Source organism: Oncorhynchus mykiss, chromosome 12 (genome assembly GCF_013265735.2).
Source record: "Oncorhynchus mykiss isolate Arlee chromosome 12, USDA_OmykA_1.1, whole genome shotgun sequence".
In the NCBI taxonomy this organism is placed as follows: Eukaryota; Metazoa; Chordata; class Actinopteri; order Salmoniformes; family Salmonidae; genus Oncorhynchus; species Oncorhynchus mykiss.
The window spans coordinates 86980079-87005281 of NC_048576.1; the positions used below are offsets into that span (position 1 = coordinate 86980079).

Below are 25203 nucleotides of genomic sequence, written 5' to 3' on the forward strand. Positions count from 1 at the left end.
AGTTTGATTCTAAAAGAGTTTTTCAATTAATTCAAAATGGTTTCAGATTCTTTTTCCATTATCAAGACCACTGGGCCAGTCACTCTTAAATAGCACCTGAGCCAGCAGAAGTGTAACACCTTCCCACTAATGTGATGGCAACTAGCACAGGTGGAACATGCTAATGAGGTGACACCAATCAGTGTGTGTGCTAAAGAGATGTGGTGATGCTCAACCTTAAATGGAAAGACCAAAGCTTGTAATGAGATGCAGGAGCATTGGCGCTGTTGCCACAGTGCCTTCAGAAAGTATTCATGTGGACTAAGTCAGTGCCTGGATACAGCCCTTATCCGTGGTATATTGGATATATCAAACCCCCCCAAGGTGTCTTACTCTTAAACTGGTTACCAACCATGGTATACGCTACGATTTACCACAGCTGTCAGCATTCAGATATAACCAGTTTTTATAGTACGCTAAAATCCACTTCAGCAGTGAGTCTTTCTGGATAAGTGCTTTGCACAATATATGCAAAAAATTATTCAAGCCCTGTCAAGTTTATTGATCATTGCTAGATGGCCATTGTCAAGTCTTGCCAGAGATTTAACTCAGGTCCGTGGGGCGACTCACAATTGGCCTAGCGTCGCCCGGGTTAGGGAGGGCTTGGCCAGTAGGGATATCCTTGTCTCATCGCGCACCAGCGACCCCTGTGGCGGGCCGGGCACACTAACCAAGGTTGCCAGGTGCACGGCGTTTCCGACACATTGGTGCGGCTGGCTTCCGGGTTGGATGCGCGCTGTGTTAAGAAGCAGTGCGGCTTGGTTCGGGGTGTGTATCGGAGGACGCATGACTTTCAACCTTCGTCTCGAGCCCGTACGGGAGTTGTAGCGATGAGACAAGATAGTAGCTACTAAACAATTGGATACCATGAAATTGGGGAGAAATAGGGGTAAAAAAAATAAATAAAAAAATTAGTATTATGGAGCAACTTCATTGCTCCATATCATGGAAAATCTCCCTGGTCTTTGTTTATTTGCTTGAAATTCACCACTTTAACTTACAAAACTTGTGGGATACAGCAATAAGGTTGTCCTAAACACTTACTGCACTCAAGTCCATGCTGACCTTGTCTCCAAGGTCTAAATCAATCTGATTTTTAGGGAAGACTGGGGGTTAAGAGCAGTGCTGGTTAAATCCAGATTTGGAGGGGGCTAACCCCTTGAAGTCCTCATTACCTGAAGTAATAATTAACCATGGTGTCAAAATGCCCAAAATAGAGTTTGATCTTATTGCTGTCACATGATCTAGCTAGCCAGCAGCATCTTACATCTTGATTCATATTATAGCCACATTACAGCACATCAGTTTTAGGAGACAGTAATGGTGTTAAACCCTTTATTTAATCCACTGTACAAAAGTGTTTAGGAGGATGCCGGGACAGCTGCGGCCGTCCTCTGCACAGACACCCTGGTGTGGGTCTTGGCCAGGTGATCAGTGAACTCCTGCAGGACACAAAATTGACACTTTCACACATCCAAGTTCCTTAATGTCAACATACTTACCTAAGTTTTAATATGTGAATAAGAACCAGGTCTGTTAGTGTTTAATATCTCACATACCACAGTAACACAGATCTAGACTGCCCATTTGTATATTAGATCTATCATGTCTCGCTACAGTTGTGTTGCAGTTAATCGAATTGAAAGGATTCGGTGCGCACCCCTCAAAGACAACCACAATAATTACTGTATGCCTCCTTCAGTAACCCATCCACTTTTGAGACGATGAACGGGCAATACAAAGGCAACATTTACTTTGTTCCCATCCTTCCAATGAGACATGGAAAAGGGCTTTATAAACCCGATATCATGAATGTGAAGGGCATCAAGGCGTTAGAACTGACCTGGTAAGGAGACTTGGTGAAGACCGTCTCCTTCCACAGATCAGGGGTCAGGTAGCTGTAGGTCTTGGAGATGGCATCAAAGGTAGCCTTGGCTGTAAAGACAAACACTTAGTATCAATTCACTTTTATGTACCCAACTAGGCTACTGTAGTGACTGGGGCTGGATGTTGAGCACAGAAAGGGGGAACAGAAGAGACTATTAGGAAGTCTTTCTGCCGTGCATTACCATACTCGTTAGTTTACCTCCTGATTAACGACAACTATACCACTTATGGGTGAAGCTGAGCAGAGCTAGGAGGGGGATGCGGCGGCACTGATAATACCCATTAAAACACCATTGAAAATTAGTCAAACACAGTGTAGGTTTCTTACCGAAGTTGCCTAGAGTGGCAGTGCAGCCCCTGGCCGAGGTGTAGCAATCGTCGATACCAGCCATTGTGAGCAGCTTCTTGGGCACAGGGGCAGACACGATGCCAGTACCACGGGGCGCAGGGATCAGACGCACCAGGACGGAGCCACAACGACCAGTCACCTTGCATGGCACGGTGTGGGGCTTGCCGATTTTGTTTCCCCAGTATCCCCTCCTCACAGGCACGATGGACAGCTTTGCCAGGATGATGGCTCCTCGAATGGCAGTGGCCACCTCCTTGGAGCACTTCACCCCCAGGCCCACATGGCCGTTGTAGTCACCAATGGCAACAAAGGCCTTGAACCTGGTGCGCTGGCCAGCCCTGGTCTGCTTCTGGACAGGCATAATCTTCAGCACCTCATCTTTCAACGAGGACCCCAGGAAGAAGTCAATGATCTCAGACTCCTATAACATGATAAAACACTTTCAGAAGAGGCAGGATGGAAACAAAACTATTATAAACACACCATATGAGTGAACTGCTCATAGTGCTTTTAGTTTAATAACATGTACAGCTATGGAAACCATTAAGTTGTAATTTACCTTTATGGGCAGGGAGTAGAGATAGATCTCCTCCAGAGACTTGATCTTCATGTCCTTAACAAGGCGGCCCAGCTTGGTCACTGGCACCCACTGATATAGAAACATTCATATGAATTTCAAAAATATATATTTTTAAACATTTAGTAGAGAGTAAACAAAGCGACACATGTGGCACATGAGAAGGGTTTTTTCTCACGCAAGTGGAAATCAAACCCAACCCTGCAAACTCCATGCTCTCAACTACTGAGCCACAGGACCACCAACTATTAGTTGTCTGAGATATACCTATAACCTTGCCATGGAAGAGACACAGCAGGGCCTCAAACCATCTCAGTTCTCTCTAGCAGACACTACAGGAAAGAACTAAGCCACTCCAGGCCAAGCCTTGCTGACAAAGGTCTGCAGAATCAACTTATGTAGGGTTTCAAAGTCAGACTAAGCATCACTTGAATTATGAATTAATATAAAACCCAACATATTGCACATGCAACGTCACTCCAGGCCAGTTTAGTCTTCATTCGTAATCGCCTTCATTGTGACCAGAAAGAAAAACAAGGGCTCAAGGATGTCAACTCACTTCCTTGTCCTCGGACTTGCCGCCCCTGGCACCGCGTCCACGACCGCGACCACGGCCTCTACCGCGTCCACGACCACGACCCCGGTCGCCACTGCCAAACCCTCCACGGAAACCTCCACGTTCTCCACCGGCGTTGTCCGCCATTTGCTGTTGAATAAGGATTAAACGGCAGAATAAGTAACGATGAGCTACCTAAATTCACGTCACCAAGGCCCAATCAACATCATGGCTCGTGGAAATGCTTAGCGCACTGGCTAGCGAATGAAATATTATAGGATAAACATGCACGTAATGAACGGCGTCGCATCGTTAGGGTTTCTGAACGGTACATTTACATATTGTACAGTAAACATAACGAGTACCACATCGATATTTTGTATTGTAGCCATGTGCGCTAACTAGAAACTTGTGTTACCTTCAGTCATTCACAACTATCATTAATTGCCTAAACATTTTTCAATTTGGTTCTAAATCAACTGTTAACAGTACAATTAAGGATTTCTGCCATCAAACAGTGAAGTCTGTAATGAGATCACAGAGATGCTTGTGGATTTCATTGAATAAAGAATTGTTCGACATGTTACTTACGTGTTCTGTATAACAGGAAGAAGGCCCTAGCCTGGTTCCGTTTGCATTTATATGAGGGCAAACCTCGCGATATTTTCTACACCCTGTAATCTGTATGATTAAACTTCTGGATTCTATTTAATATTTTGAAATAAACTGACTTCTATGCATACAAAAATCGGAGTTGTATGTCTTATTATGGAATTGCATGTTGCTGTGGTTGGTGAGCTTTGTTCCATATGGAATATATAAATAGTTGCGGTGGTTTATTATAGCCAGAAAGGGCCAACATTGGACCTCCTGGAAGTAACATTTCATGCAAACAGGTGAAACATTTGTTTTTATTGTCACATGTGGAATGTGCATATACATAATGATATAACACAAATCACACAGGTTAAAGGTTGCTGACTTTATTTGTAAAATATATCATCCTTTACAAATCAAAATGTTAAAAGACATAGTACAAAATTGTTCTAACTTTATACATTTTCAAATGAAATATGAAGTTTCAATATCAACACACCCTCAAAGCAATTATGACTAAATGTGCTATTTGAAGCAGTCCATCCCTGAAAATTCAATTTCCACAGGTCTTTCATACTTAGTGCTAGGAATAAAATTTAAATCTGCATAGTCCTAAACAGTTCAAGTGTCAGAGATAATTGTGTGTGGGAGTCATTTTTATAAATACATTGCATCAGGACTCAGGAGCTGCTGTTACTGCTACTGAAACTCCCACTGGTTTCACCCAGGTCCTCCTCTTCCACCTCCTCCAGTTCGTCCATGACCTCCAGGCTCTCACAGATCAGGCCGATCTGCCTCTTCATGTCGGCCATGGTGCTCTGCATCCTCCTCATCTTCCTTTGGAGGGCTGCTGCGATGGCCCGGTGGTTCCTCTGCCTGGCCTCGTACTCATGCCTCAGCTGCCTGTAGCAGTTGTGCTTGGCCTGGGTGCGGTGGGACAGCACGGTGCCACAGCCCATGTGGCAGGGTTGGCTCCAGTGCTCACAGTGCCTGGCGTGGGCATCCAGGTCCCTGCGGAGGAGCTGGGCACGGCAGCCCTGGTAGGGGCAGGGAATGAGCTCGAACAGGCAGCTCATGCTGTGGCAGTACTGCTCTGACAGGGCTAAGGTATGCGGGCAGCCACGGACCTTGTTTTTACACTGGGGGAAAAGATGGGGGAGAGAAGGGCAGAGGTCAAAGGGTAAGGAGTACAGTGCATTCGGAAAGTATTCAGACCCCTTGGCATTTTCCACATTTTGTTACATTACAGCCTTATTCTAAATTGATTAAATTGTTTCCCCCCCCCTCATCAAACTACACACAATACCCCATAATGACAAAGCAAAAACTGGTTTTTCAAAATTTTTGCACATTTATAATAAAAATAAATAAATATCACATCTACATAAGTATTCAGACCCTTTACTTAGTTGAAGCACCTTTGGTAGCGATTACAGCATCAAGTCTTCTTGGGTAGGACACTACAAGCTTGGCACACCTGTATTTGGGGAGTTTCTCCCATTCTTCTCTGCAGATCCTTTCAAGCTCTGTCAGGTTGGATGGGGAGCATCGCTGCACAGCTATTTTCCAGTCTCTCCAGAGATCTTTGATCGTTTTCAAGTCCGGGCTCTAGCTGGGCCACTCAAGGACATTCAGAGACTTGTCCCAAAGCCACTTCTATGTTTTCTTGGCTGTGTGCCTAGGGTCGTTATCCTGTTGGAAGGTGAACCTGCTCCCCACTCTGAGGTCCTGAGCGCTCTGGAATAGGTTGTCATCAGGTATCTCTGCACTTTGCTCCGTTCATCTTTCCTGACTAGTCTCCTAGTCCCTGCCGCTGAAAAACATACCCACAGCATGATGCTGCCACCACCATGCTTCACCATAGGGATGGTGCCAGGTTACCTCCAGATGTGAAGCTTGGCATTCAGGCCAAAGAGTTCCATCTTCGTTTAATCAGACCATGGTATCTTGTTTCTCATTACCTTTAGGTGCCTTTGAGCAAACTCCAAGCGGGCTATCATGTGCCCTTTTCTGAGGAGTGGCTTCTGTCTGGCCACTACCATAAAGGTATGATTGGTGGAGTGCTGCAGAGATGGTTGTCCTTCTGGAAGGTTTGCCCATCTCCACAGAGGAACTCTAGAGCTCTGTCAGAGTGACCATCGGGTTCTTGGTCACCTCCCTGAACAAGGCCCTTCTCCCCTGATAACTCAGTTTGACTGGGCGGGCAGCTCTAGAAAGAGTCTAGGGGGTTCCAAACTTCTTCCATTTAAGAATGATCTAGGCCACTGTGTTCTTGGGGACCTTCAATGCTGCAGAATTTTTTTGGTACCCTTCCCCAGATCTGTGCCTCGACACAATCCTGTCTTGGAGCTCTACGGACAATTCCTTCAACCTCATGGCTTGGTTTTTGCTCTGACATGCACTGTCAACTGTGGGAACTTATATAGACAGGTGTGTGCCTTTCCAAATCATGTCCAATCAGTTGAATTTACCACAGGTGGAATCCAATCACATTGTAGAAACATCTCAAGGATGATCAATGGAAACAGGATGCTCCTGATCTCAATTTGGTCAAAGAGTAATCTGGTGACTTTTCAGTAACTTTTTATTTAACAAAGCGATTGTTACATATTTAATGCCAGCTTTTAACAAGAGTATCTGATGATCCATTAATACTTACTTAGCATGTGCTAATCTTGTGTGCCAGTCTGTCGGAGTATATGCAATATTCAGAGGCACACGCATCTGGCTCTATGAGATTAAGCATGAACACACCCATGGGGCAAGTAAGCAGAAGTTTGCTGCAAGAGATTAGGTTGCTCCAAGTGTGTGTTTTTTCTCTAACAAAACATTTACTTACCTTGATCTTTAGGCGACCGATCACCTTGCTTAGCTTGAACATCACAAATATCAAGCTCTGGTTGACAGGCTTTCTGCAGCAGGGGCAGGTCTGCTGTCTGCACCTCAAGAACAATAATGAATCATCTTCACTCACAAATTGTCATCATCGGTTTAAATTTAGGCTACAGTAGTAACAAATATACTAATAACTATTACTATAGGCCTATACTACGACAATGTGAATTTTAGACATTTTGGGACAGTGGGACTATGAAGCTATTTCAATGGAGAAACTGTCTGGGAAACTGTCTCTTCATCCAACCATGATCTGTGGACGCAATAATGTTTGCTTGTGATGAGGCACAGGCAGTACCTCTTCAGCCATTGTAAAATGCATTTCTTGCAGAAGATGTGGTGGCATGCAGCTCTTACTGGGCACCTGAGGACCCCCTGGCAAATGGTGCAGATCAGGTCATAGTCTGGGGTCTCTACGAACAGCTCCACATCATGACCCCCACTCTGCGAAGACATGTCCGGGGCGGCCTGAACACAACAGTTACAGAAAAGTGTCTTTACTTTATTTATACTTTATATTGATAGGTTCTTCTTCTCTCTTTTTTTAACGCAAAATGCATTTCACAGATTATTTTATCCAGAGCACAAAAGTGCACTGAGACTAGAGCAGAATACAGAAGTATGTATGTTACAATCTGAGAAAGTATATAATTCTGGTTTGTAATAATGAATATTTAGCCTAAAGAAAGGGCCACCACCAGCCCATAATAATGTCAACAATTCAGTGTCACCCATGAGCAGTGACAATAGACTTCTTCTGGAACGTCATAATATGAGACAGACCATGTGACTAAAAAAAACCCAGTTCTGTTTATTCTCATAACTAGGAATGACATGAAATAATTAAGAACGTTTTAAATGTTCAGCTTGTCATGACTGATTAAAAAAAGAAGTGTGTTTTTAACCCCCACCCCTTGCAATATTTTATTTGGGCTTTCAGAGCACAAGTATATTTTGGTAGTGGCTTTCAGAGCACAAGTATATTTTGGTAGTGGCTTTCAGAGCACAAGTATATTTTGGTAGTGGCTCTGTTTTTAAACATAAGGAAAAGGGAATGTCTGCCCCGCAAACATCACAGTTTGACAAATGCCGTTCAATCTTTGTAAAGAGTTATAAATCAAAACGAATAGTAAAACAACATAGCCATGAAATAATACAAACATTTTATATTATAACAGAAATATTTGATAAATAATTTACACCTATTGTCAATAACATACTAAACCTTTGATTGCTCAAGTTACAAATATAGTTATTAAGTTATTTACTCACCATAATAATCACCTCTGTTCAGCAAGTATCTATTCCTGTTGTCTATTAACGTATCATACACACTCATGGAGGCAACTCAGAGAACACACACACAGATGAACATTCCTGTCGTAACATAAAGGAGTGACCATGCGCACTGACATATTCAAAAACCTCTAAATTATATAAAGCACGGAACTGGGCTAAATTGTAATAGACCGTGTCGTTTCCCTCCTGTTCTAGCACCAGTCGTCAGTCCCCTAGCTGTGAATAAGAACTTTTTGTCGTTTTCAATAGGTGTTTACTCTCTATTATCATCTCTTCTCGATTGTATTGTCAACGGTTACAGGTGTGGGACATTTGGCAGTTTGTTCATCATTTTATTTGTATTACATCAATGAAATGCACCCTATGTATATTTGTATATATTTATATTCAGTATAATTTTATCTTTCTGTGTATGGTGCAGAAAACACATAGAATATAAAATGGTTTAACATGTATCGAGTTTTTTCCTCGGTGAACTTCTTACTGCAAAGAAGCCCAAAACGTTCGGCTGTGCATTCTAGCCAATCACCCTGTCGTGCGTTTTTCTTCCACGCTCGCTGTCATATGACGTACAATGTGAGAGACCGAAAGCCACCTCTTGAACAACACATGTGGGGATTTTGTTGATCGAAGCTAATGAATTCTAACAACAAGTGATCTAAATCAGTTCAGCTGTCCTTAAACTGCAAATTGTGGGGGTTTACTCACGTCTTCCAAAGCAAGATGGCAAAAAGCAATCTCCAGTTCAAGACCAAGTAAGTCGAACGCACTTCACGTGGATAGCCAGCTAGCTAGATAGCTAACGCCGGGCAAATCTTAGCTATCTTCTTGCTAAATTGCCGTTGTTTTTTTTCTTCTTCATGTAGCTATGCTGTTTCCAGCACTATCGAACCATTCTACAAGGGAGGAAAAGTACAGGTAAGTTATTTATCACTGATAGCTACCTCCATCTGTAAAAGAGTTAGCTAGCCAACTAACGTTACTGTAGCTATAATTAACTAGCTATACCGTTGACAGATATGTTATGGTATTTCAATATGTTTTCCTACGTTACAGATCAGTAAAGATGAGAAATTCATATTTTGTACGTGTGGCACACGTGTCAACGTCTTACAAATCGTTACAGGGAAGATTGTTCACAGTATTGAACAGGTGAGACTCTCTCTCTCTCTCTCTCTCAACACTCGTGTGCAGCTAGTTCAGACATGAATTTAATGTCTGTACAGATTTTCATTTCCATCACTGTTGTAATTGCAGGATGATCAGGAGGACATTACATCATTCGCCCTCAGCCTTGATGATGAGGTAAAACATTTGACATAATATGATGGGCTGTTCCAGACCTACGGCTGCATTTACACAGGCAGCCCAGTTCTGATCTTTTGCCCAATTGGTCTAAAAAGATCTGATCAGATTGGTCAAGAAACCAATTTACTCTTAAAAAATATCAGAATTGTGCTGCCCGTGAAAACACAGCCTTAGTGTCACACTCGGTACTTAGTTTGACTACCTTAAGGCATCAGCGTGCTTCAGTTCGGCTGTCGCCTTTTTCATGAAAACAAGTCGTCACTCCTTGAATGACTAGACTTTCTTGAAGAATCCCTACTCTTGACTGATCATCGACGAAGGGCTGAAGACTTCACCTCCGAACTTCAGCTTGCCTCCAGAAAAAATTGTGTGCCCGAACAGCCCCAAAAAAAGACTACCGAAGTGCAAAATGAACAAAAACGTCACAAAAATGTTGTCATAATATATGCACAAACTCTACCAAACTGTTTCAGCTGGGAAGCATGGGGACACCTTTATTCCCCTTTCCTCCCCCCTCACCCTTTCTCTCCATCCATTCCTCCTTCCCTCCCCAGATCCTGGTAACAGCCAGCAAGGCTCTGCTGCTGAAGCAATGGGACTGGAAGCAGGCCCAGTGCACACGCTCCTGGAGGGCCATCCACAATGTGCCCATTGCCAGCATGACCTTTGACCCCACCGCCACGCTCCTGGCCACAGGTGAGCGGATCGACCTCATAGGATAACTTCCCACACCCATCATACCCTAGCCTGGTCCCAGATCTGTCCCACACCCATCAAACCCTAGCCTGGTCTATGCAGATGATGTATATCGTTATAATTTCAGAATAATCGTGCTGAAAGAAACCACTGATGCCAGTTGGCAAGAAAGCACTTACAGATCTGGTACCAGGCTATATCTAGTAACAGTGTTCATTTTGGCAATCTTTTAGAGTATTTTAGTCTTAGTCATTTTGACTAAAATATAATTGTCTTAGTTACATTTTACCAGTTGAATAATGTTGTAGTCTAATTATTGTCAAAATAACTAAAACAGTGGGCCATTTTAGTCCACTAAATGCCCTTTCATTTTGTCACATCACATTTGTATTGCCTCAAACCTACAATAAACATAAATCACTGACTTCCATGTGAACAAACATACACAGCCATGTCCTACCAACATTTTCCTGTATGACTTCATTCTCTTCCCAACAGCAGAAAAATGACAAACATAAGTAGACAGTGCCTTCGGAAAGTATTCAGACCCCCTGACTTTTTACGATACAGCCTTATCCTAAAATTGATTAAATTGTTTTTATTCCTCAATCTACACACAAAACCACATAATGACAAAGCAAAAACATTTTTAGAAATTTTTGCAAATGTATTAAAAATACAAAACTGAACCATTCCATATTCATAAGTATTCAGACCCTTTACTCAGTATTTTGTTGAAGCACTTTTGGCAGCGATTACAGCGTCTGGTCTTCTTGGGTAGGACACTACAAGCGTGGCACACCTGTATTTGGGGAGTTTCTCCCATTCTTCTCTGCAGATCCTCTCAAGCTCTGTCAGGTTGGGGTGGGGAGTGTTGCTGCACAGCTATTTTCAGGTCTCTTCAGAGATGTTAGATCGGTTTCAAGTCTGGGCTCTGGTTGGGCCACTCAAGGACATTCAGACATTGTGTTGTCTTGGCTGTGTACTTAGGGTCGTTGTCCTGTTGGAAGGTGAACCTTTGCCCCAGTCTGAGGTCCTGAGCACTCTGGAGCAGGTTTTCAACAAGGATCTCTCTGTACTTTGCTCCGTTCATCTTGCCCTCGATCCTGACTAGTCTTCCAGTCCCTGCCACTGAAAAACATCCCCACAGCATGATGCTGCCCCCACCATGCTTCACCGTAGGGATGGTGCCAGGTTTCCTCCAGTGTTGACGCTTGGCATTCAGGCCAAAGAGTTGACCCTTGTTTCATCAGACCAGAGAATCTTGTCAGAGTCCAGAGTCCTTTCGGTGCCTTTTGGCAAACTCCAAGCAGGCTGTTGTGTGCATTTTACTGAGGAGTGGCTTCTGTTTGGACATTACAATAATGGCTGTGCTGCAGAGATGGTTGTCCTTCTGGAAGGTTCTTTCATCTCCACAGAGGAACTCAGGAGCTCTGTCAGAGTGATCACTGGGTTCTTGGTCACCTCCCTGACCAAGGTCCTTCTCCCCCGATTGCTCAGTTTGGCTGGGCGGCCAGCTCTAGGAAGAGTCTTGGTGGTTTCAAACTTCTTCCATTTAAGAATGATTGAGGCCACTGTGTTATTGAGGACCTTCAATGCTGCAGAAATATTTTGGTACCCTTCCCCAGATCTGTGCCTCGACACAAACCTGTCTTGGAGCTCTATGGACAATTCCTTCGACCTCATGGCTTGGTTTTTGCTCTGACATGCACTGTCAACAGTAGGACCTTATGTTGACAGGTGTGTGCCTTTCCAAATCAAATTTCGAGTCTCATTGCAAATGGTCTGAGTACTTATGTAAATATTAGCAAGCAGTTCTAACCCCTTTTCACTTTGTCATTATAGGGTAATGTGTGTAGATTGTTGAGATGTTTTATTTTGTCATTTTTAGAATAAGACTATAACGTAACAACATGTGGAAAAGGTCACTTGCCGAATGTGCTGTATAACAATTACTTGGCCATGTAAATTCCTAATTTAGCCTACATAGCTATTATTTTGTATGTCATGTGCAATCAGACACATAAGCGCAGAGAGCCAAAGAGTAGCAACATCTAGCTAAAATTGATTGAGAGCTTTTCAGTGATGAGCACAATCTTTCCAAAGCTCTTGTCCAGTTCACTTAGTAGTCCAATCTTAGTCACAGAGAGAATTTAGTCTTGTCTCGTTTTAGTCAACTGAGATGATAAATCATTTTCGTTGAGTTATATTTTTTTCTGGATCTATTTAGTCAGTTAGTCTCGCCAATTGCCACTAAAAAATAGGTGTTTGACGAATATTTTAGTCACTATTTTTGTTGACGAAATGAACACTGCCTAGTACCTACCTGTTATACCCAAAACAACATTGAGTGCGCTCAATCAAATGCTCCCACTTTAAATGGGTACTCTGAGATTTCACCTTGTACTTCCTGTCTGTAATATGAGCCTGTCATCTTGTTGGTGTGTAGGAGGCTGTGATGGCACCATAAAGCTGTGGGATGTGGTGAAGCAGTACTGTACGCACAACCTGAAGGGCTCCTCTGGGGTCGTACAGTAAGTTACTGACCATCTCTTTACTCTGAACCACCTCTTTACTCTGAAATCATGAATAAGATCACATGAATAGGGGGGGACCTGATCCTAGATCAGCACACCTACTCTGAGACGCTTTATGAATACTTGCGCGGGTCAATTTATCTCATGGTTTATAAATGAGATCTATTCCTCAGAAACTGGACAAACCCTTGTAGATGTAGGTGCCTTCGATAAGTTGATACATTGACAACAAGACATGACTTAAATCTAGTTGCTAGTTTGACGTGTGGAAATTAATATTTGATATTATGATTCAGCATGTTTGAGGGGATCAGTTTAATCAAGGCAAGCCACATAATTGTTATTCTTAATTATATAATGAGTAGTTATTATGGATGCAATGTGGTTTGTAGATCAGTGATTAAGTGCAGTCTGACGGCAATGGTCTCAAACACTCACGTTGTCCTCCTCCTGCCCTGCAGCCTGGTGGAGTTCCACCCAGACATAAGTCTACTGCAGCTCTTCTCCTCTGCGTCAGACTGTGGCATCAGGATGTGGGACCTGCGCTCCAGCCAGTGTCTGTGCGTGCTGCAGAGCCACTACAGCCCTGTCACCTCCCTTGCCTTCACTCCTGATGGAGCCTCCATGGTCAGGTACTGTAACAATCAGTCAATCTCTTTTTACATCAACAGTTGTTAGAAAGAGCTTTACAGTAGAGCAGACCTAGATCTAAACCTGCTATTACTGTAGGGCAGATGAGCTGACAGCTCCTACCACTCTCTGGCTAGGTTTCCATTCACCTTTTTGTTGTTGACAGTTAGAAAGTTTACATAGAAAATAGATGCGAAGATTGCCTGCTTGGGTGCGTTTCCATTTAACTATCTTGTGTCGATTTAAAAACAACTGGACGTAATGAAGTCAAACCAAAAAAGTACCTTCGGAATTATTCGTCAATCTTCTTTTATTTAAAAAACACCGTTTCCATAATTTGTTGCAATAAAGAACAATCTATCCCAGTCAAACTGATATTTGTTTTGGTTCATCTTCAGAAAATGTCTCATATCTGCCCTTTCCATTATACATGTCGCAATAATATATATGTTTTGCCACATTGCTATTGTTGAATAAACCTGGGTCAATGGAAACCTAGTACCTACCTATCATAGCCAAAACAACACGGTGAGCTATTGGTGTAGTGTTGTCCAAGATATTCAATTCATGCATCAATTTAGTGTTTGGACCTACTCTCGACCAGAGGTTCCAAACCTTTTCCATTCCGGGGACCATCAAACCACCATCTAAGCTCTTGAGGACCACCATTCGTGGAGTCGCAGATTTTATTTTTGAACATTTATTTTGCGTCTCACCTGCAGTACCCCCACAGACCACAGGTTAAAAACCATAGCTTTAGACCTCATCACAGATGATCAGTTCATTGCGAGCTAGCTGAATGTTGGATGGTTGTTTGATTGCAGCTCTGGCAGGGATAAGATCTGCACAGTGTGGGATCTGAAGAGCAGGACTGCCAGGAGGACAGTGCCCGTCTATGAGGTAAACTCTCATACTCTACTTTCTTCCAGAGTTGTTTTAGAATGGCTTTTGCAACTAAAAGTTGATTGGTGTATCATCAGCCTAATTGCATGAAATGCGTTGCTTCCCTCGCCAGGCTGTGGAGAGTGTTGTGCTGCTCCCTGAGGACGAAGATTTCTCTGAGATCGGGGTGAAAACTAAAGAGATCCACTTCATCACAGCAGGCAGCAAAGGTATTTGCTTACAGGCCCACTCCTGTGTGAAGTTGCCCCTAGGTACAGATCTAGGATCAGCTTCGCTAACCTTAACCATTAGTGGGGGAAAATGCAAAGCTGACTCAGATCAGTGTCTTCTCTTACTCCACCAATCCCCAGGCTAGATGGTGGATGCATGTGGAGGAGTCGGCCCACTGCCCACCAATATAGCTAGATAATACTGAATAAGACTAGTGTATAGTTTTAGCAGCCAATCAGAGATGATCATCATTTTATAGTTAGCCAAAACAACACAGGGAGCAAGCCCAATCAAAGACCCTCACTAAAGGGATTCTCTCTCTCCAGGTGTGCTGAGGGTGTGGGATGCCAGCTCGGCCCGCTGTGTGTTCGCCCAGACGCTCCCCTCCGCTCCCTCCGCGGGGGGCTCCGAAGAGGGGGGAGAGGAGTATGGAGACCCCCGGAGCCTCACCTACTGCCTCCCCCTGCCCTCCTCCCTAAGGCTGGCCACAGTCACAGCAGAACATAACATACTGCTCTACCAGCTGCCCTCCTTCACCACACAGCAACAGGTGGGTCACTGATAACAATGTCTCTGCCAGCTGCCCTCCTTCACCACACAGCAACAGGAGGAGTGGGGGGGGGGGAAGGGACGTTAGGATTGTTCTTATTATTCAGATGGTTTCACCGTTTATTACCAATCGTTTATTTTGATCAAGAGCCTTGATTTTGTGTTGCTGGTGTTATTCTCTAATGTTCTCTCTCCACCTCCAGTTTGTTGGCTTCAACGATGAGGTCCTGGATGTGAAGTTTCTGGGCAAGGGTGACACTCACATTGTCGTGGCGACCAACAGCTCCCAGCTCAAGGTGTTTGACCTGGCCACCAGCAGCTGTAAGATCCTCTACGGACACACAGGTGAGTCCTCTGACCAACAGAGGGCAGCACCTCTCTGCTTGTCTGTATGGGGTGGTCACCAGGTAGGAAGATGGAATGGAAACCTAATTCACATTTTTAAAAGGTTAGAAACTGAGAATAAACGTTCTCAGTGTCTGGTTCTGTTCTTTTGAATCTGGCAGCTCCCTTTAGCCCAGTTGTAACATTAATGCCAACAACATATAGTTAATATTTCACCCAAATGATCTAGTACATCACTGAATAGAAGTTCTGAAGATTGACCAGCAGGAGGCAGAGTTGCTGTGTGAAACACTGATCCACAAACGGCACCTTGCAATGCAGCTGTAGAATATCTCCACCCTGAAGTGGGTCTGTAGAATATCTCCACCCTGCAGCGGGTCTGTAGAATATCTCCACCCTGAAGTGGGTCTGTAGAATATCTCCACCCTGAAGTGGGTCTGTAGAATATCTACACCCTGCAGCGGGTCTGTAGAATATCTCCACCCTGAAGTGGGTCTGTAGAATATCTCCACCCTGCAGTGGGTCTGTAGAATATCTACACCCTGAAGTGGGTCTGTAGAATATCTCCACCCTGCAGTGGGTCTGTAGAATATCTCCACCCTGCAGCCGGTCTGTAGAATATCTGCACCCTGCAGTGGGTCTGTAGAATATCTCCACCCTGCAGTGGGTCTGTAGAATATCTACACCCTGAAGTGGGTCTGTAGAATATCTCCACCCTGCAGTGGGTCTGTAGAATATCTCCACCCTGAAGTGGGTCTGTAGAATATCTACACCCTGCAGCCGGTCTGTAGAATATCTCCACCCTGAAGAGGGTCTGTAGAATATCTCCACCCTGCAGTGGGTCTGTAGAATATCTCCACCCTGAAGAGGGTCTGTAGAATATCTCCACCCTGCAGCCGGTCTGTAGAATATCTCCACCCTGCAGCCGGTCTGTAGAATATCTCCACCCTGCAGTGGGTCTGTAGAATATCTCCACCCTGCAGAGGGTCTGTAGAATATCTCCACCCTGAAGTGGGTCTGTAGAATATCTCCACCCTGCAGTGGGTCTGTAGAATATCTCCACCCTGCAGAGGGTCTGTAGAATATCTACACCCTGAAGTGGGTCTGTAGAATATCTCCACCCTGCAGTGGGTCTGTAGAATATCTACACCCTGAAGTGGGTCTGTAGAATATCTCCACCCTGCAGAGGGTCTGTAGAATATCTACACCCTGAAGTGGGTCTGTAGAATATCTCCACCCTGAAGTGGGTCTGTAGAATATCTCCACCCTGAAGTGGGTCTGTAGAATATCTCCACCCTGAAGTGGGTCTGTAGAATATCTCCACCCTGAAGTGGGTCTGTAGAATATCTCCACCCTGAAGTGGGTCTGTAGAATATCTCCACCCTGCAGCCGGTCTGTAGAATATCTCCACCCTGCAGCCGGTCTGTAGAATATCTCCACCCTGCAGTGGGTCTGTAGAATATCTCCACCCTGCAGTGGGTCTGTAGAATATCTCCACCCTGAAGTGGGTCTGTAGAATATCTCCACCCTGCAGTGGGTCTGTAGAATATCTCCACCCTTAAGTGGGTCTGTAGAATATCTACACCCTGCAGTGGGTCTGTAGAATATCTCCACCCTGAAGTGGGTCTGTAGAATATCTCCACCCTGCAGTGGGTCTGTAGAATATCTCCACCCTGAAGTGGGTCTGTAGAATATCTACACCCTGCAGTGGGTCTGTAGAATATCTCCACCCTGCAGTGGGTCTGTAGAATATCTCCACCCTGCAGTGGGTCTGTAGAATATCTCCACCCTGCAGTGGGTCTGTAGAATATCTCCACCCTGCAGTGGGTCTGTAGAATATCTCCACCCTGCAGTGGGTCTGTAGAATATCTCCACCCTGAAGTGGGTCTGTAGAATATCTCCACCCTGCAGTGGGTCTGTAGAATATCTCCACCCTTAAGTGGGTCTGTAGAATATCTACACCCTGCAGTGGGTCTGTAGAATATCTACACCCTGAAGTGGGTCTGTAGAATATCTCCACCCTGAAGTGGGTCTGTAGAATATCTCCACCCTGCAGTGGGTCTGTAGAATATCTCCACCCTGAAGTGGGTCTGTAGAATATCTCCACCCTGAAGTGGGTCTGTAGAATATCTCCACCCTGCAGTGGGTCTGTAGAATATCTACAACCTGCAGTGGGTCTGTAGAATATCTCCACCCTGCAGTGGGTCTGTAGAATATCTCCACCCTGAAGTGGGTCTGTAGAATATCTCCACCCTGCAGTGGGTCTGTAGAATATCTCCACCCTTAAGTGGGTCTGTAGAATATCTACACCCTGCAGTGGGTCTGTAGAATATCTCCACCCTGAAGTGGGTCTGTAGAATATCTCCACCCTGAAGTGGGTCTGTAGAATATCTCCACCCTGCAGTGGGTCTGTAGAATATCTCCACCCTGAAGTGGGTCTGTAGAATATCTCCACCCTGAAGTGGGTCTGTAGAATATCTCCACCATGCAGCGGGTCTGTAGAATATCTACACCCTGCAGTGGTTCTGTAGAATATCTCCACCCTGCAGTGGGTCTGTAGAATATCTCCACCCTGCAGCCGGTCTGTAGAATATCTGCAGCCGGTCTGTAGAATATCTGCACCCTGCAGCCGGTCTGTAGAATATCTGCACCCTGCAAGCATGTAACATATACAGTATGTAAACCATGGAAGTCTTTCTAAACCATGGCGATTGGAGGGATTCTAATTCAATTGTAGTTGTGAAGGTATTTACAAGATGCTTAAGAAGCCTGATAAACTGAGCAGTCAGACACAGTTTCTGCCATTCAGGATTAGAGACCGTGATAGCTTGGTAACTGGTCGGTCTGGTTTGACTGACGTTGAGTTGCTCTTTTATCACCTGGCTCGACCTTTCAGAAGGGTTGACCTTTCCTTTCTCCTCCACAGATACCGTCCTGTCACTCGACGTGTTCAAGAAAGGGTCCCTGTTTGTGAGCTGTGCAAAGGTGAGGCTACAGCTTGACGGTTTCCTTGTTTCATCAGGAATGTTCACCATTCCTCATTTACGAATGGAATCCTCTCCTCAACCTTTCGTCAACATGAGTTAACCACAGAGTTGGATGAAATCCACACTTACACAAACACCTTCATGCATACCTACACACACACCCTACTAACCAGTATCATATAATCAATACTATTGAACCCTAGCCTGGTCCCAGATCTGTTTGTGCCGTTTTGCCAACTCCAATGGTCATAGTTATGCCAAATGTGACAATGACCTCTGCAGATGATGTATGATGTTTTAATTTCTGTATAATAGTGATGGAATCAAACCACTGATGCCAGTTGGCAAAACAGCACAAACACACACATAATACACACACTCCTTCTAACCAGAGTCCCCTCTCTCTCTGTACAGGATAAGTCCCTCTCTCTCGCTTTCTCTCTCTCACATATAATATATTTTGTACTTTCTTTCCCCCCAGGATAAGTCAGTGCGTGTGTGGAGACAGGATCCAGACAGTGGTCAGGTGTGTTGTGTGGCCCAGGGCTGCAGCCATGCTAACGCTGTGGGCTCCATCACCTGCTCCAGGTAAACCACTACACACCAGGGTCTCCTCAGTTCTGACCCTGGAGGCCCACAGTGGATGCACGTTTCTCCTGTATTGGGAATGCCAATATCCAATGTGTTAATCATCCATACACTCTTGCTTGTGCACGTTCTGATCCTTCTTTCTTATCCTACATCGGTCTTTCTCTCTCTCTCTCTCTTTCTTTCAGGATGAAGGAGTCGTTTGTGGTGTCTGGTAGTCAGGACTGCACCATCAAGGTGTGGGATCTCCCAGAGAGCATCCCGGAAACAGACGGAGACATGTTCCAGCTGACCGCCCGGGTCACAGAGAAGGCACACGACAAAGTATGACGCGCGCGCACACACATACATTCAAGCATTATACATACAGTTGAAGTCTGAAGTTTACATACACCTTCGCCTAATACATTTAAACTCAGTTTTTCACAATTCCTGACATTCATACCTAGTAAAAATGTCCTGTCTTAGGTCAGATAGGATCACCACTTTATTTTAAGAATGTGAAATGTCAGAATAATAGTAGTGATTTATTTGAGCTTTTATTTCTTTTATCACATTCCCAGTGGGTCAGAAGTTTACATGCTACCAAATACTAATTGAGTGTATTGCCTTTAAATTGTTTAACTTGGGTCAGATGTTTCGGGTAGCCTTCCACAAGCTTCCTACAATGAGTTGGGTGAATGTTGGCCCATTCCTCCTGACAGAGCTGGTGTAACTGAATCATGTTTGTAGGCCTCCTTGCTCGCACACACTTTTTCAGTTCTGCCCACAAATTGTCTATAGTATTGAGGTCAGGGCTTTGTGATGGCCACTCCAATACTTTGACTTTGTTGTCTTTTAAGCCATTTTGCCACAACTTTGGAAGTATGTTTGGGGTCATTGTCCATTTGGAAGACCCATTTGCAACCAAGCTTTAACTTTCTGACTGATGTCTTGAGATGTTGCTTCAATATATCCACATCATTTCCCTCCCTCATGATGCCATCTATTTTGTGAAGTGCACCAGTCCCTCCTGCAACAAAGCACCCCCACAGCATGATGCTGCCACCCCCGTGCTTCACGGTTGGGATGGTGTTCTTCGGCTTGCAGGCCTCCCCCATTTTCCTCCAAACATAACAATGGTCATTATGGCTAAACAGTTCTATTTTTGTTTCATCAGACCAGAGGACATTTCTCCAAAAAGTATAATCGTTGTCCACATGTGCAGCTGCAAACCGTAGTCTGGCTTTTTTATGGAGGTTAAGGAGCAGTGGCTTCTTCCTTGCTGAGCGGCCTTTCAGGTTATGTCGATATAGGACTAATTTGACTGTGGAGATAGATACTTTTGTACCTGTTTCCTCCAGCATCTTCACAAGGTCCTTTGCCGTTGTTCTGGGATTGATTTGCACTTTTCGCACCAAAGAACATTCATCTCTAGGAGACAGAATGCGTCTCATTCCTGATCAGTATGATGGCTGCGTGGTCCCATGGTGTTTATACTTGCGTACTATTGTTTGTACAGATGAACGTGGTACCTTCAGGCTTTTGGAAATTGCTCCCAAGGATGAACCAGACTTGTGGAGCTCTACCATTTTTTTCTGAGGTCTAGGCTGATTTCTTATGATCTTTTCATAATGTCAATCAAAGAGGCACTGAGTTTGAAGATAGGCCTTAAAATACATCCACAGGTACACCTCCAATTGACTCAAATTATGTCAATTAGCCTATCAGAAGCTTCTAAAGCCATGACATAATTTTCTGGAATTGTCTAAGCTGTTTAAAGACACAGTCAACACATCCACAGGTAAACTTCTGACCCACTGGAATTGGGATACAGTGAAATAATCTGTCTAAACAATTGTTGGAAAAATTACTTCAAATCAAAATCAAATCAAATTTTATTTGTCACATACACATGGTTAGCAGATGTTAATGCGAGTGTAGCGAAATGCTTGTGCTTCTAGTTCCGACAATGCAGTAATAACAAGTAATCTAACTAACAATTCCAAAACTACTGTCTTGTACACAGTGTAAGGGGATAAAGAATATGTACATAAGGATATATGAATGAGTGATGGTACAGAGCAGCATAGGCAAGATACAGTAGATGGTATCGGGTACAGTATGTACAAATGAGATGAGTATGTAAACAAAGTGGCATAGTATAGTATAAAGTGGCTAGTGATACATGTATTACATAAGGATACCGTCGATGATATAGAGTACAGTATATACGTATGCATATGAGATGAATAATGTAGGGTAAGTAACATTTATATAAGGTAGCATTGTTTAAAGTGGCTAGTGATATATTTACATCATTTCCCATCAATTCCCATTATTAAAGTGGCTGGAGTTGAGTCAGTGTCAGTGTGTTGGCAGCAGCCACTCAGTGTTAGTGGTGGCTGTTTAACAGTCTGATGGCCTTGAGATAGAAGCTGTTTTTCAGTCTCTCGGTCCCAGCTTTGATGCACCTGTACTGACCTCGCCTTCTGGATGATAGCGGGGTGAACAGGCAGTGGCTCGGGTGGTTGATGTCCTTGATGATCTTTATGGCCTTCCTGTGACATCGGGTGGTGTAGGTGTCCTGGAGGGCAGGTAGTTTGCCCCCGGTGATGCGTTGTGCAGACCTCACTACCCTCTGGAGAGCCTTACGGTTGAGGGCGGTGCAGTTGCCATACCAGGCGGTGATACAGCCCGCCAGGATGCTCTCGATTGTGCATCTGTAGAAGTTTGTGAGTGCTTTTGGTGACAAGCCGAATTTCTTCAGCCTCCTGAGGTTGAAGAGGCGCTGCTGCGCCTTCTTCACGATGCTGTCTGTGTGAGTGGACCAATTCAGTTTGTCTGTGATGTGTATGCCGAGGAACTTAAAACTTGCTACCCTCTCCACTACTGTTCCATCGATGTGGATAGGGGGGTGTTCCCTCTGCTGTTTCCTGAAGTCCACAATCATCTCCTTAGTTTTGTTGACGTTGAGTGTGAGGTTGTTTTCCTGACACCACACTCCGAGGGCCCTCACCTCCTCCCTGTAGGCCGTCTCATCGTTGTTGGTAATCAAGCCTACCACTGTTGTGTCGTCCGCAAACTTGATGATTGAGTTGGAGGCGTGCGTGGCCACGCAGTCGTGGGTGAACAGGGAGTACAGGAGAGGGCTCAGAACGCAACCTTGTGGGGCCCCAGTGTTGAGGATCAGCGGGGAGGAGATGTTGTTGCCTACCCTCACCACCTGGGGGCGGCCCGTCAGGAAGTCCAGTACCCAGTTGCACAGGGCGGGGTCGAGACCCAGGGTCTCGAGCTTGATGACGAGCTTGGAGGGTACTATGGTGTTGAATGCCGAGCTGTAGTCGATGAACAGCATTCTCACATAGGTATTCCTCTTGTCCAGATGGGTTAGGGCAGTGTGCAGTGTGGTTGAGATTGCATCGTCTGTGGACCTATTTGGGCGGTAAGCAAATTGGAGTGGGTCTAGGGTGTCAGGTAGGGTGGAGGTGATATGGTCCTTGACTAGTCTCTCAAAGCACTTCATGATGACGGATGTGAGTGCTACGGGGCGGTAGTCATTTAGCTCAGTTACCTTAGCTTTCTTGGGAACAGGAACAATGGTGGCCCTCTTGAAGCATGTGGGAACAGCAGACTGGTATAGGGATTGATTGAATATGTCCGTAAACACACCGGCCAGCTGGTCTGCGCATGCTCTGAGGGCGCGGCTGGGGATGCCATCTGGGCCTGCAGCCTTGCGAGGGTTAACACGTTTAAATGTCTTACTCACCTCGGCTGCAGTGAAGGAGAGACCGCATGTTTTCGTTGCAGGCCGTGTCAGTGGCACTGTATTGTCCTCAAAGCGGGCAAAAAAGTTATTTAGTCTGCCTGGGAGCAAGACATCCTGGTCCGTGACTGGGCTGGGTTTCTTCCTGTAGTACTTGTGTCATGCACAAAGTAGATGTCCTAACCGACTTGCCAAAACTATAGTTTGTTGACAATAAATTTGTGGAGTGGTTGAAAAACAAGTTTTAATGACTCCAACCTAAGTATATGTAAACTTCCGACTTCAACTGTACACACATACATACATACATGCATTCAAGCATGTACACAAGGACATATACCTGTACAGACAAATACCAACCCGCACAAACACAAGGACACACAAGCATGTACACACACTAACGCGTGTCTAGAAGCACGTCCACAGGTGCACCATACTGGTCGGTAAACAGACAGATAAGCTGTAGTAATAAGACTGTTTGTCTGGTGACTCAGGTGCTTGATTTGTTCACTGTGATGGGAATATAAGGCTTTCCTCATAAGGAAGTCAAAGTCCCCTGTTGTTGCTCCTTTGTCTGTGTGAACTATTGTTGTCATACAAATGCACTCACAACATAGATGGTTTGAGGTTTCTATGTATAACGTGGGTGCCTGTTCTGTGAAATGTATACTTGAGAAGGAAGTAAGGACTATGTGTTTGGTGGGTCTTGTTCCTCCCTGTCTCTCACCCTCCTATTCCCCATCCTCTCCCCCTGCCCACCCCCTTCCTCTCCAACCCCTCTCTACTTCTTTTAACCCCACTTTCTATTTGTCTTCTGTCACTTTGTAATTTCACCTTTGTTTTCATCTCTGCTCTGTCCCACTGACCCCATAACCTTCCATCTCTCTCTCATTCTGTCTCTCCCCCTCCCGCCCCAGGATGTGAACAGCGTGGCAGTGTCCCCCAACGACAAGCTCTTGGTGTCTGGTTCCCAGGACCGCCTGGCCAAGCTCTGGTCCCTGGGGGCCCCCGGGGCTGACCTGGCCCTCCTGGGGGTGTTCCGGGGCCACCGCCGGGGGGTCTGGTGTGTCCAGTTCTCTCCCATGGACCAGGTGCTGGCATCCTCCTCAGCCGACGGCTCCGTCAAGCTCTGGAGCCTCCAGGACTTCAGCTGCCTCAAGGTGGGTTAGGGGTGGTGAGGGTGGAGGTAGCGGTGTGCGTGTATGATTGCTAGTTTGCGTGTATGATTGCTGGTTTGCGTGTATGATTGCTAGTGTGTGTGTGTTTTTGTGACGTGTTTGTAATTATTTTATTTGTAAGAATTGACATGTTTTACGTTGCTCATCAGTTGCTCATTTCCCTCGTACAGTAGGTATGAGATAATTATCCCCATTTTAGTTCCTCCATTACCTTGGCACTCCCGAACACTCGTCAAACCATTTAAAACCAAATGAAATATGTATTGAATGTTAGTTGTGAGTGATCGTGACAATTGTTAGTCGATGACGTTATCACCACATAGTAGTTTAATGCACTAATATAATGGCTCATGGAGGGAGGTTGTGTTCAACTTGTGGCTCCCTCCCACGATATCCTTTCTGCCCTTTGTGGGTGACACATTCTTTGAACAGTCATGGAACTGTATGGAACTGTTCTGGAACACAGGAACAACAGAACCTGATGAAATGACGTGCCTTGGTTTGTTATGTACAGTATCCTCAAATGTTATCTAAAACAACCGTTAGTCTTTTTAATTAACCTCTCACCGGAAATCCAATATAGCCTTTTGCTCTGTCACAAATTAATGGCCTCAAAGTTCGCAGGTTGACGTTTATTGTCATCAGTCTTGTCCTGGAGGCAGAACAGAGTGATTTCCGCTAGATGGGCCAGCGGTAAAAGTAAAAATTGGCTATATTGTAAAAAGGTTAGGTTTAAAATCTGATTTGTCTGTGGCGGTGCCAGCTAGTGACTACCCCGCAGAGCTGCCCAGTACATGAGTCATCACAATAAATGCCAACCTCCTCAAAGTGCACGTGTGGCGTGGGCCCGTATTCATGGTGCTGATCTGGGATCAGGTTTGCCTTTTAGATCGTAATGAATAAGATATGGACAGTGAGGATCTTAGATCAGCACTCCTACTCACTGACACATTTTGAATACGTGCCCTGGTGGAAACAATTGAAGTTAAATCTGGGCATTCTCTGACGGTGAAACTGGAGTGACATGTTGTGTCTTGTAGACGTTTGAAGGCCACGATGCCTCTGTGCTGAAGCTCATCTTTGTGAGCAGAGGGACTCAGCTACTCACAAGGTACATCACACACTATTTTGTGTTTTTTATCCTTCCATAATTCTCATGGTAGCATGCCAATATCACATCCCAAGTGTTGGTTATACTGTTTTTTCCCTTAAACCACATCTCTCTCTCTCCCACCCTCTCTCTCTCTTCCCTCCTCTCTGTCTCTCTCTCTCTCTTCCCTCCTCTCTGTCTCTCTCTCTCTCTTCCCTCCTCTCTGTCTCTCTCTCTC

At 44.8% G+C, this 25203-nt stretch overlaps 3 protein-coding genes and 1 non-coding gene across 5 annotated transcripts in view; 1 reads left to right on the top strand and 3 right to left on the bottom strand.

Moving 5' to 3' along the window:
- Positions 1–1360: 1360 nt before the first annotated feature.
- Positions 1361–3584, bottom strand: LOC110486878 (40S ribosomal protein S2). Its single transcript, XM_036938979.1, has 5 exons — positions 3412–3584; positions 2835–2924; positions 2255–2696; positions 1883–1974; positions 1361–1481 (listed from the first exon to the last, which is right to left on the bottom strand). The coding sequence occupies exons 1-5, from the start codon at positions 3553–3555 to the stop codon at positions 1401–1403; spliced, it is 849 nt and encodes a 282-aa protein (XP_036794874.1). The 5' UTR covers positions 3556–3584; the 3' UTR covers positions 1361–1400.
- LOC118937924 lies at positions 3103–3239 on the bottom strand. The gene has a single exon (XR_005035333.1). It is a non-coding gene; the product is annotated as a small nucleolar RNA SNORA9 (small nucleolar RNA).
- A 785-nt stretch (positions 3585–4369) lies between the features above and the next one.
- Positions 4370–8463, bottom strand: LOC110486880 (RING finger protein 151). 2 transcript variants are annotated; one of them, XM_036938981.1, is made up of 4 exons: positions 8173–8463; positions 7199–7368; positions 6845–6941; positions 4370–5144 (listed from the first exon to the last, which is right to left on the bottom strand). In XM_036938981.1, the coding sequence occupies exons 1-4, from the start codon at positions 8173–8175 to the stop codon at positions 4686–4688; spliced, it is 729 nt and encodes a 242-aa protein (XP_036794876.1). In that variant the 5' UTR covers positions 8176–8463; the 3' UTR covers positions 4370–4685. The 2 variants fall into 2 exon arrangements, with proteins under 2 accessions (XP_036794876.1, XP_036794875.1); XM_036938980.1 differs by having other exon boundaries at positions 6845–6947; positions 8173–8456.
- Positions 8464–8734: 271 nt separating this feature from the next.
- LOC110486873 (transducin beta-like protein 3) overlaps positions 8735–25203 on the top strand; it is a 33162-nt gene continuing 16693 nt past the window's right edge. The window contains exons 1-16 of the mRNA XM_036938977.1: positions 8735–8954; positions 9066–9117; positions 9256–9351; positions 9457–9504; positions 10062–10203; positions 12653–12737; positions 13202–13372; positions 14195–14270; positions 14386–14482; positions 14810–15033; positions 15236–15377; positions 18304–18362; positions 18846–18952; positions 19141–19276; positions 23615–23857; positions 24916–24986. Coding sequence (XP_036794872.1) covers positions 8923–8954; positions 9066–9117; positions 9256–9351; positions 9457–9504; positions 10062–10203; positions 12653–12737; positions 13202–13372; positions 14195–14270; positions 14386–14482; positions 14810–15033; positions 15236–15377; positions 18304–18362; positions 18846–18952; positions 19141–19276; positions 23615–23857; positions 24916–24986 — 1781 coding nt within the window. The 5' untranslated portion in view covers positions 8735–8922. The remainder of the gene's footprint in view (positions 8955–9065; positions 9118–9255; positions 9352–9456; positions 9505–10061; positions 10204–12652; positions 12738–13201; positions 13373–14194; positions 14271–14385; positions 14483–14809; positions 15034–15235; positions 15378–18303; positions 18363–18845; positions 18953–19140; positions 19277–23614; positions 23858–24915; positions 24987–25203) is intronic.